This window comes from Mirounga angustirostris, unplaced genomic scaffold, assembly GCF_029215605.1.
Source record: "Mirounga angustirostris isolate CCGP_5_RB_7025 unplaced genomic scaffold, mMirAng1.0.hap1 SCAF_10, whole genome shotgun sequence".
Classification (NCBI taxonomy): Eukaryota; Metazoa; Chordata; class Mammalia; order Carnivora; family Phocidae; genus Mirounga; species Mirounga angustirostris.
In genome coordinates this window covers 22,708,265-22,719,081 of record NW_026991718.1, presented here as the reverse complement: position 1 = coordinate 22,719,081, position 10,817 = coordinate 22,708,265, and the positions used below count along the sequence as shown (strand labels likewise).

The 10,817-nt window shown below is 51.8% G+C and overlaps 1 protein-coding gene across 1 annotated transcript in view; it reads right to left on the bottom strand.

Moving 5' to 3' along the window:
* Nucleotides 1-1,761: 1,761 nt before the first annotated feature.
* PLB1 (phospholipase B1) overlaps nt 1,762-10,817 on the bottom strand; it is a 123,417-nt gene continuing 114,361 nt past the window's right edge. The window contains exons 56-58 of the mRNA XM_064572039.1: nt 10,297-10,392; nt 3,628-3,702; nt 1,762-2,157 (exon numbers count right to left, since the gene is read on the bottom strand). Coding sequence (XP_064428109.1) covers nt 1,954-2,157; nt 3,628-3,702; nt 10,297-10,392 — 375 coding nt within the window. The 3' untranslated portion in view covers nt 1,762-1,953. The remainder of the gene's footprint in view (nt 2,158-3,627; nt 3,703-10,296; nt 10,393-10,817) is intronic.

Below are 10,817 nucleotides of genomic sequence, written 5' to 3'. Positions count from 1 at the left end.
AATCTTGAGGAATAAGAAAAAAAAAGGGCATAGTGGTGTTGGACTCTTGGAATTAGTGGGTTATCTTTGCTGTTAACTGTGGTAAGCCAGGGCGCCTGGGTGGCTCAGTTGGTTAAGCGACTGCCTTCGGCTCAGGTCATGATCCTGGAGTCTAGGGATCGAGTCCTGCATCGGGCTACCTGCTCAGCAGGGAGTCTGCTTCTCCCTCTCCCGCTCCTCCCTCTTGTGCTCCCTCTCTCTCAAATAAATAAATAAAATCTTAAAAAAAACAAAAACAAAAACTGGTAAGTCAGGAGCACAAGCTGGGATGCGGCAGGTCTTTAGGACACATATAATTCAGTCACTATGTTTTTTGGTCCATAGGAAGAATTGGGGGCAGGTATACTGTTCCCATGGTACAGGAACAGAAATTGAAGCCCAAAGGAACACTGGGCCTGGATCTAGGTTCTCTGGAGACTCCGCTCTGCTTTCCAAAGAGATAAGATGATGGAGGGAAGGCAGGCAGTCTTCACTGGTACATTCCTGCCCAAGTCCCAAACCCATCTCTGGACCTCTGCACTTCCCTGACAACCTGGATCCTATCTCAACTCTTCACAGAGGAGAAACCAATCCCCTTTTATATGTGCACTATTTTAGAGTTGCCGAGCATTTTTGTAGATGTTTGTTTTCCAGCAGTGCTGTGAGGCAAGCAAAATGAGTACTCTGATTCCAGTTTTATAGATGAGATATCTGAGAAACTGGGGCTCCGGCTGGCGATGGGGTTTGCTCTGAAGGCCACACATTGAAATGGTATGTCTGGGTTTTCTAACTCCTGCTCTTTGTCATCCCAAGCTTTGGGATCAGAGAGGTACTTAGAATGCAGATGATCATGGAGTCTCTTTTGGTTTTTATTGAGGCAAAATTCACAGGACCTGCAATTTGCTATTTTAGAGTGAACAATTTGGTGGCATTTAGTGCATTCACAATGTTGTGCAACTAACACGTCTATTTTTCCTCACTCCTTTCCTGGGATTTTTGTGCGCAATGAGAGAGAATCTGTGTAAGACATCCAGTTCAGGGCCTTGCTCAGGGCCTTGGGCCCTCACAGGGGCTCAATGAATGTAGCCTGGATTACTGGACTCTCTCTAGCAAGCGCTCCAATTCTGGTAGTGTAGAAAGAGGAATTCTTTCTTGAAGTTAGCACTTTGAGAAAATCAGGTTGCAGATAAATAAAGTATTCAGGGCCCAATCCCTTTTTTTTTTTTTTAAGACATTTCAAAATTTCTCTCTTCCAGATAACCTTCCTCAAGGAACTCCTCCTAGTCTTGGAGTGATCAGACACCTTTACCTACCAATGCACCAGAACAGAAATGCACCGTGTCGTGCAGTTTCTTGTTTCTTTGTAGGAGTTTGTCTTAGCCAGGCTGTGACATGGTACCTTGGAGGTACCATGATGTTTCACATTGTCCTGGGTACAAAACAGCTGTGTCAAAGCTAGGTGTTGGATTATATTTGAATGGTGGTCAGCCAGCTCCAATAATCTAGCCACCACCTGGTGGCCAGCATTTTCCCCATCTTTTAATTAGTGGGTTCGGTGACTGAGGATCTGCTCCTTGGGTGCCGGGCTGGAGCCTGATCGAGGCCGGTCTGTGCTCTGGTTGACCATCACTTGGGCAGCTCTGGCTGACACAGGACACAAAGGGCTCCAGCTCCCACCTGCATCGCACAACAGATGGAAAGCGAGCGCTTCAATAAGGCTGACCCAAGAATAGAATGGCTTTGGCCTTTATTTAAATTTGGCAATTCTAGGAGCGTAGGCCCCAGGCCCCAAGGAGTCGTGACTGTCCCTTTGGCTTCCGATGTCGCCAGGCGTTGAAGCAAATGCTCTCTGCGGTGCCCAAGGTGGCTGAGGTAGAGGGCTGGTGAGGAGTGAGGCAGGGGCATTTAGGATGAGCACCGCACCTGGCGGGAGGCCTAGAAGCTCATAGTGTTCAGGCTCACTGGAAGATTTTCCTGCTGGCGACCTCTTACGACTCTCCAGACCATCATGGTGCCAACCCCAAGGACAAGGCCGCCTCCTGCTGCCACTGGCACGGCCCAGTTCAGCACGTTGGGGCCCGCTTCAGCCTGGTCTTGGAGGAGCTGACTGTTCCTCAGGGTGTGGAGGTAAGGGCTCTCCTGTGGAGGTGGAGGAGAGGGTCAGGGGTTAAGGACCTCAGAAAACCATCCATCTGCTCACCTTAGGCTTGCATAGGCCCTATCCCAGCGATGGTGCGATAAACTTGCACATCTTCACAGCTCACCCGTTAGTAAGAAAGGGTCAGCTCCCCAGACAAGGCCCGCAATTGCCAGGTCTGTGCCTTCTTCATCTACACTGTGCCCAAACCTTCTGAACGAGGATGGGTCTCCAAAGTGGCCAATACCCCACTATAACCTCCTTTTGGCTTCTCACCAGCATCCCCTCTCCTGTCAACCTGATTTTGAAGTGAGATTGGGAATGGATAGGCAACCAAAGGAAGAGAGTCCTGGGGGCTGCAAAGCCCCCACCTCTGTCTTCTCTAGGCCACCACTGGACAGCTGTCCCCATCCTCCGACCTCAGGAGTGCCCGGGAGCAGGATGACAGTCAGTGTGGAAGGACAGCTGGGCCTGTAGTAGGTTAGAGAACCGAGCATGAGGGGGGCCCGGAGAGGAGATGTTCAGGCCTGCCTCCCTGGATTCTCTCCTTCCTCTGTGAACACGAGCGTGGAGCTGGGAGAGTGACGAAGGGTTCAGATGTGGCCACTCTCTCTGTCCTGTCAGCCAGTGGGCCATGTTCAGAAACAATCACATCCCAAAGGAGCCTGGGGCGTGTCTTTTGAGGGGTGTAAACAGAAAAGAGACCAACACAGGTGTGTTCGGGGGGCAGCAGTAGGGTGAGGGAAGGGAACAGTAGCCCGGGGAGGGGGGCCGCCCCTGGTCCTTGAAGGATGTGGCAATCTCCCATAGGCAGAGATGGGGATGAGCCTCCAGAAAGCACAGACCTGGCAATTGCGGGCCTTGTCTGGGGAGCTGACCCTTTCTTCAGGGACAGGCATGTCTAAGGTCGTAGAGGAAGCTGGGCCTCCCCTCTGGATGCTCCAGTGAGCAGCTAGAACCAGGACAGGGTTTCCAGCAGCCTCGGTAAGGCTAGAGTGACTGTCCGTGCAGGCCGCATGGTGCCTGGCAGCAGTTACAGGCTGGTCAGGGAAGGGAGGGACGACCAGGGGAGCATGTTGGGAGCATGGTCAGCAGTCTGGGTGAGAGCAGTGAGGGAAGAGAGAATGTGCAGGGAAGGGAGGAAGAAGAGCACAGGTCCCCAGAACAGGCATGGTGTCTTATTTCTCTCTGTACAACCCCCCCCACACCTAACCACTGCCCATTCATCCGTCTCCCCTGAGCCCCTCTTCCATGGACTGTTGCTTTCTCCCTCCTACACCCTGAGGAGCTGTGAAGTCTCAGGGACCAGGAGGAGTGGTGAGATTTGAGAATGGTGGCAGCGAACAAAGGTGAGTGATGATACAGCTCCCAGGGACCTCCTTGGTGCCTTCTGGTTTGGGGGACCACCCCATTCCCCCAAGCATCTGTTTCACACTAGACAGGACAGGCAGGAGGTTAGGACGTTTACTCACAGGAGAGGGGCACTTGAGTTTGGTTCGGCTATGGGTGAAGTTGTTGGAGGTTGTCTTCTGGCCCACCGGCTCCAGCTGAAGAGAGAAAGGAAACCGGGATTTCCTCCACAGTGGCCGAGACCTCCCTGTCGGAGGAGGATCTCCACCTGACCCCCTCTCTCTACCAGCGTGGGTTATAACGCAATAAACGCAAGATCCACGGCAGATGCCTCGCTGCCGGACCTGACTTCTGACTCAGAAGGGGCAGGTCAGAGTCCATCAGGCAGGGCGGGACCCTGAGTCTGCCCTGGCTTGACCAAGGAGGACACAGGCCCAGCGCAGTGACTCCGTGCAAGGGCCTGGCCCAGAACCTCCGTTTCCTTGCTTCCCTTCGGCGTGGCTGTGATCACACACCCTGCGTTTGCAATTTTATAAAATGCTGATAATCCTATTTACCAACTTCAAGTGTATGGGGCTAGTTGGTTTCAGAAAAACTTTAACAACTTACTGGTTACTCTACCTGGCTTGTCAACCTCAAGAAATTTTTCTCACTTGAGCTACTTTGTATGTTTTTCACACAGATGTAGAGGTTTACTCAGAACATCCCTGGAGCAATTGTTGTTCAGAGAGGTTCTGCTTCATACTTGTAGTCCTGAGACCCTCTGAGAATGAGCTAGAAGCTGCTGTACACCCCTTCCCAGCATCTTTAGCCAACAGCCTGCCCCCTGACATGCGGCCAGCCCAGAGAAGGGTAGGCCCCTGGCACTGACTGTGTAGGTTCTGCCCTTAGAATCTGCTTCCTTGCCCAGTCCTGAGCCCCTCTGCTCCTGACCCCCAGGTACTGCCTACGAGGGAGGTAAAAGGATGCTATGCCAGCTACCGACCACACCTTGCCTGTGATCTCGCTTTCCGTTGTCCTGGCTGCTCTGGCCCTGAGAGAGACCCCATGGTGACTGGCAGAGCACAGTGGACACATCCCCTGGGGTCCAGACTCTGCTGCTGAGAGCTGTTCGTGCTAGGCGGGCTCCCGAGCTGCCCAACCACCCATATTTGGCTGTTGCGAGCATCAGATGAGAAATGACGCCGAGCAGGAGGTGGTTTACTTATGTGTCGTTTCTACTTGCTTAGAGCTGAGGAAGCACAAGCTTCTTGTAATGGAACGACCACCGAGTGACCATATAGATGCTCAAGGTCAGGTTGGCTGATTCCCTGACATTCCAGGAACCGGGAACTAAGTGGTACAGAAGAAGGTAAGGATCACATCGTGGGTTTGAGGACTGCGTCGGGTTCTCCCTTTCTCCTGGCTCCGTGTCATCCGTGCACAGTCTCCCAGCATCCTCCCTGAGCCCGCGTCCCCTCCAGCTACCTTCACAACCCCTCCCTGTGCCTCTAGGAAGACTCATTTGTGGTCACTGGCCGCACTTCCTGACCTCCCGTTCCAATGCCCACTCCAGTCAGACTTCAGTCTCCATCACTTGACTGAAGTTCTGGTCAAGGTCACTATGACCTCCATCTCACCAGACTCAATGCTCACTTTGTGGTCTTCATCTTGCTTGACTTTTCAGCAACATTTGTCAAAGTTGATGCATCCCTCTTGAAACGCTCACCCATCTGGGCTCCCGGAACAGGGCACTCTTCTCTCCTGCCCACCTCCCCACTCCCCCTCCCCTTCTCATCCATCACTGAGGTCAGAGGTTGGAATGAAGGCCCTGGGGCTTGGTGGTAGGTCCCAGCTCTTTCCCACCTACTCTCCTCTAGGAGCTCCTCGTGGATCCCATGGCCTCGAATACCTCCTCCCATTGATGAGCCTCACATTTTTTTTTCTTAAATCTCCATTCCTGACCCTGTCTCTGAGCTTCAGCTCATAGATTCAACAGCTTACTTGATGCCTCGAGGTAGAGTTCCAGAAAGTGGTTCACACTTACCGTGGCCAAAAGAGAACTTTTTTTTTTTCCCCTCAAGCTTATTTCTCTCCAGCACCTCAACCATCCACCCAATTTTCTTGACCCCAAATGGAGGAGTCATCTCTTGTTCCTTTTAATTTAAATTCTAGTTAATATACAGTGGAATATTAGTTTCAGGGGTACAATATAGTGATTCAACACTTACATACAATATCAGGTGCTCATTACAAGTACACTCCTTCATCCCCATCACCTAGTTAACCCATCCCCCCACCCACCTCCTTCTCGGCTTTGTTCCTCTTCTAACCTCCTCCATCAGCCAGTCCAAAAACAGATCTCAACTCTGACCCTTTCTCTCCTTCTCCACTGTCATCACCCTGGGCCCATCCACCTTCATCTCTCACCTGGGCTCCTGGTCTAATTTCACTCTTCCTTCCTTCTAGTCCAGGGCTACATGGCAGCCAGTGGGCAAACCAGATCCTCTGGCTTCCCTGTTGGAAGCCATCCAAGGACCTGGCCCTGCTCTCGCTCACCTCTCTGACCTTGCTCACCTCCCTCCAGTTACACTGGCCCTTCTGTTGCTCAGACACTTCAAACTCATTCCTGACTCCAGGCCCGCACAGGTCCTATTTCTTCTGCCTGGAACACTCTGGCCCTAGACCTCTGCATGCCTGGCAGGCTCCTGACATTCAGTTCTCAACTCACAGGTCACTTGTCAGAGACGCCTCCCTCTCCCCCACCATTACTCTGGCGCATTCCCTCCCTCCCTCCCTCCTTCCCTCCTTCCCTCCCTCTGTTTCTCTTTCTTTTCTCTTTCTTTCCCCTGAATGTGGTCAGAAAGTCTTAGTGACTTGTTGAGTTTTCTCTGTCCTTTCCCCGTGAGTGCAAGGATGTTCTTTTCCCCAGCACCTGGGGTAGTCCCCTCTGCATAGTGATGCTCAATAAATAGTTGTTGAGGGAGCGCGTGGATGGACTAGAGTCAGAGTCCTGAGTGGAGCAGCTCAGGCAAGAAGGCCTGGGGCTGGCCCCAGGAAATGAAGTTGTTTTACTGAGAACCCACCTTTCCTAAGGCTGATACTGCAGATACCAACGATGTGGCAAATAACAGGGCTGGGGCAGGGAGCAGGGGCGGGCCTCTGGTTTGTTCTGGGGATTCAGGGAAGGCTTCCTGTAGGAGCTAGCACCTGAGTTGAGTGGTGAGGTGGCTATGAGTTAGGAGAAGAAGATTGGAAGGACAGTGCACGATAAGGGGATGAGCAAGAGCCAACACACAGACGCATGAGATACCATGGGTGGTGCGGGAAACCGCACTCCTTACCAGACTGCCCCACTGCCAGTCAGAGGGGGGTGGGAGTGACTGCTGGAGAGGTTAACTGGGGCCAAGTCTCCGAAGGCCTGGTGTGCTGTGCTAAGGGACCTGGCCTTTCCCCTTCGGGGAGGGGCAGGCCTTGGAAGTTTGGTCGGATTTTCATTTACACAGATTCCTGGGGCTGCCCTATGGCAAAGAGATCTAAGGCAGTGGTTTGCAAATCCTGTATAATATCACTGGGGAGCTTCTGAAACCTGCTGAACCCAGGTGCTACCCCAGACTAATCCAGAATTTTGGGGGATGAGGTCCCGGCACTAGTGTTTTGTTTGGGTTATTGTTTCCAAGTCAACTTTTTATTGAAGCTAGCATACATTTAGAAACCAGTATAAATCACAGGCGAACAGTTGATAAATTGTGGTAAAATGAATGAACAGTAAACGGCATCTAGATCAAGGTACAGAATATTACCAGCACTCAGCATCCCTCCCACCCTCTTCCAGTACTCTCCTTCCCCTGCCCTCCCCCCAAAGACCATATATTAATTTGCTTGTTTTTGAAATTATAGACATAGTTGCATGTGGCTGAAGTTTACTTCTTCTCAGTGCTGGGAGGCAGTCCATTGCATGAACGTGCCACATTTTGATTATCCATTCTATTGGTGCACATTTGGGGGAGCTTCCTGCCTGGGGATTGTGAATGGTGCTGCTGTGAAAATTCCTGCATGCATCTTTTGGTAAGCCTACGTGTGTGTTTCTGTTGGGGATATACCTAGGGATGGGATCGCTGGGTCACAGGGAATCCAGATGTTCAGCCATCGTGGCTAGGCCAAACTGGTTGCCGGTATTAATGTTCTCCAGATTAGTCTAACCTCTGGCCAGAGCTGAGCACTGCTGTTCTAATGGTGGTGGTAAGCCCAGTGCCAGGGACACCAGGTAGGAGGCTCGCGTGGTCACCCGGCACCTGGGGAGATGCAGAGGTTGGAGGACTGCAAGATTTCTAGGGAAGAGGGAGCAGGGGCCCGTGGGGGAATAGCGTCAGAAAAAGAAGGAAAAAGGAAGAGGAAAACGCTCCCTCGTGCCGCTGGTGTTTCTGGTGTTGCTTTTGCAAAGGTCTCCGGAGGCGGCACAATCTGCTGAGCAGAGGTACGGGAGATGAAATAGGCTAAAAGTGGGTCTGTTGCCGCAGGAGGGTAGCCTGTGAGCGTCGGCCAAAGCCTGCAGACGCCACATCATCGGACTCTCAGAGTGAGACGTGAACTCACTGGTTACATATGTGCTGACCGGGGTGGGGGCGGGGAGGCCGGCTGGTGCTGCGGCCAGGGCACTGGGGGATTTGACGTGGGTTCTAATCCCTGCTCGGCCTCCAACTGACTGTGTGCTTCCTCTCCCTGTATGCTAGTAACAGAGCATTCTGGCTTAATGACCTGCCAGATCTCCTCTAGTTCTACTGGCCATTATATATGTCACTCTAGGGGGTCACCAGAAGGAGAAGGTCTGAAAAGTTGGCATGATGTAATGGGTTTATATCTGAGATGGTTTTGGATGAAAACATGGGACTATGTAATTACTTCCCTAAATTATACAGCACAGGACAAGACACTCTTAGATGATTTCAGTTTAGTTTTGCTTTGTTTTTTAAAATTAGGGGCAGGGCTAGGATACTGGTGGCTGGGAGCCCTGGACAGGCCGGTGGTGTTACCAAGATGACTCCACGGCTGTGCTCACCTTTTTGTTTTCCTACCTGCTCCCCTCCCACTTGCCCTTATGTATAACAAGCCTCTCGCCTGGGCCAATGGGGAGAACCACTGAGCTGCTTTGGAAGAGGCAGCCAGAACTGTGTTGTTAATTACTGCAGAAAGAGACCAGCAGGCCCAATGTATTCAAGTCCTCGGTCTGGCCATCGTGCCCCAGAGAACTCCCAGAGCACCTGGGCATTATGCAGGCTGGGGGTGCCACCAGGTAGGAAGACCACCCATCCCCTGATGGAAATGCTGGGAAGGAAAGGCAGAGCGACTGAGCATTCCTGGCCCTTGTTAGAATCTGTGGATTCCCCTGAGATCTCAGGGGGACAAATGGGACTGTGCACAGATACCCACTCTTTGGGGGGTGGGTTTTAAAAGGAATGAAGTCATGGGACTCCATCAGTAGAGGACAACTGGACTTCAAAATTGCTCTCAGGAATGATATTGTGCAAACTTTGGTGAACAAGATTCCTGTGGAGGTTGGGTGGGAGGGAACTCAACGATGTTTTGACTGAAGTTCCGAGTTCTGGGCTGACAGAGTGTGACGAAACCTTTAGGAGTGGGCAGAATGTGGCGTCAACAAGGGAAACAAAGGGAGAAGGAAGGCTGAGTCTGTGATTAACTGGGCCAAGGACGGAACCTGTTGGCATGCTGCTGGGGAAGAGGAGGTGGTGTGGCTAAGGGGCGGGCAGTGCTGGGTGAGGCTGCAGGTGTGGGGATATCTGCACAAGGGAATCCTGGCAGAGAGGCAGCCAGCGCGAAACTGCAGTAAAAGCAAGAGTGTGGATTTGTTTGGTCACCATGGGAGAAATGGGGGAATGCAGGTTGGGGTGGGGATTGGGTTACCCGCTGAGCCAAGATCAAAAGAAGCCACTGGATTGGAAAGGCATTTCGTTTGCTCTGCGCAACAGGACACAGCTATTGGGGTCACTGGTCAAGCTCTGTTCCAGCAGAGCGGGTTGTAGAGGAGTGGCCAGCCCGCAGAGGCAAGGCACAAGGCCAGGCGGCCCTGGGGCCCCTCGATATGTGAATTTCCTAAGGTCCCAATCATCCCCGTCAGAAAGGTCTGGAATAGGTGGACAGCCTGGGAAACAGGCTGGGTGGCTCTTTTCTTTTTGATGCTTAAATAATCATCGGGAGGGTGCCTGGGTGGCTCAGTTGGTTGAGCGACTGCCTTTGGCTCCTGGAGTCCCGGGATCGGGTCCCGCATCGGGCTCCCTGCTCAGCAGGGAGTCTGCTTCTCCCTCTGACCCTCCTCCCTCTCATGCTCTCTGTCTCTCATTCTCTCTCTCGCAAATAAATCTTAAAAAAAAAAATTATAAAAAAAAATCATCGGGAATGTGTTGAGATTAGGGTAATGGGGGCTGGCATTCTCTGAATGCTAATGATCGTGTTGGGTGCTGCGTATATGGTACCTTGATTTTCTGAGATCTGTGTCATTTGCATTGTTTTTTATGGATATTGATACAGAGGACCAAAGAGCATTTGCTCAAGGTCACACAGGAAGGGGTTGAAGCTGATTTCATCCAGTTTATCTGATTACAAAATTATCCCTGCCCGCCCCCATACTGGGAAATTGCTCAAATAATCGAATCTGTCAGGACAAAGAAGTTGTGGCACCATTTTGAGCTTTGGGCAGAAAGGAGCTCTGTCTGCCAGGTTTTTTGTTTTGGGCAGTGGTCAACACCCTCGGGTGGTCCCCTTTGACACAGCCCAGGGGGCACTTAGGCACTCACCATGTTGTTCCAGAGCGCGATGGCCATCTCGGCATGACCACGTTCTGAGAAGTGGAAACAGTCCCCGGAGAAGAAGGTGAGGTCAGCGCTCCCTCTCTGTGACCAAAGGCAAAGGGATTACGTTCCTGTGGAAAAAGGTACCGCCCCCCCCGCCCCCCACAGGTGTCCTCGGCATCATTCAATTCTGCTGCCACCTGGCTCAGAGATTGGTGGAGAAACTCCCCAATTTTGGAACTTTTAAAAAGACCTGAATTGTAGCCACCCACAGTCCATCCCTTTTCCTTCCACGTCCCTGCCCTAATAGATGACTTTCCATTCTATCCCAATCTAGCAAATAGCAGGGCCAGGCCTGGGGAGCTTGGTCACTGATAATTTTCTCCTTTTCTTTCCAGGTATATCTAAGTTCCAATAATATTAGGGAAAAAAAAAAGCAAAATCTTTCTTAGGAGCCCTCTTGGAGCCATATCGTCAGAAAAAGCTCCGGTGCAGAAGGAAGTACATCTCCTAAGAAGAGCCCCTCC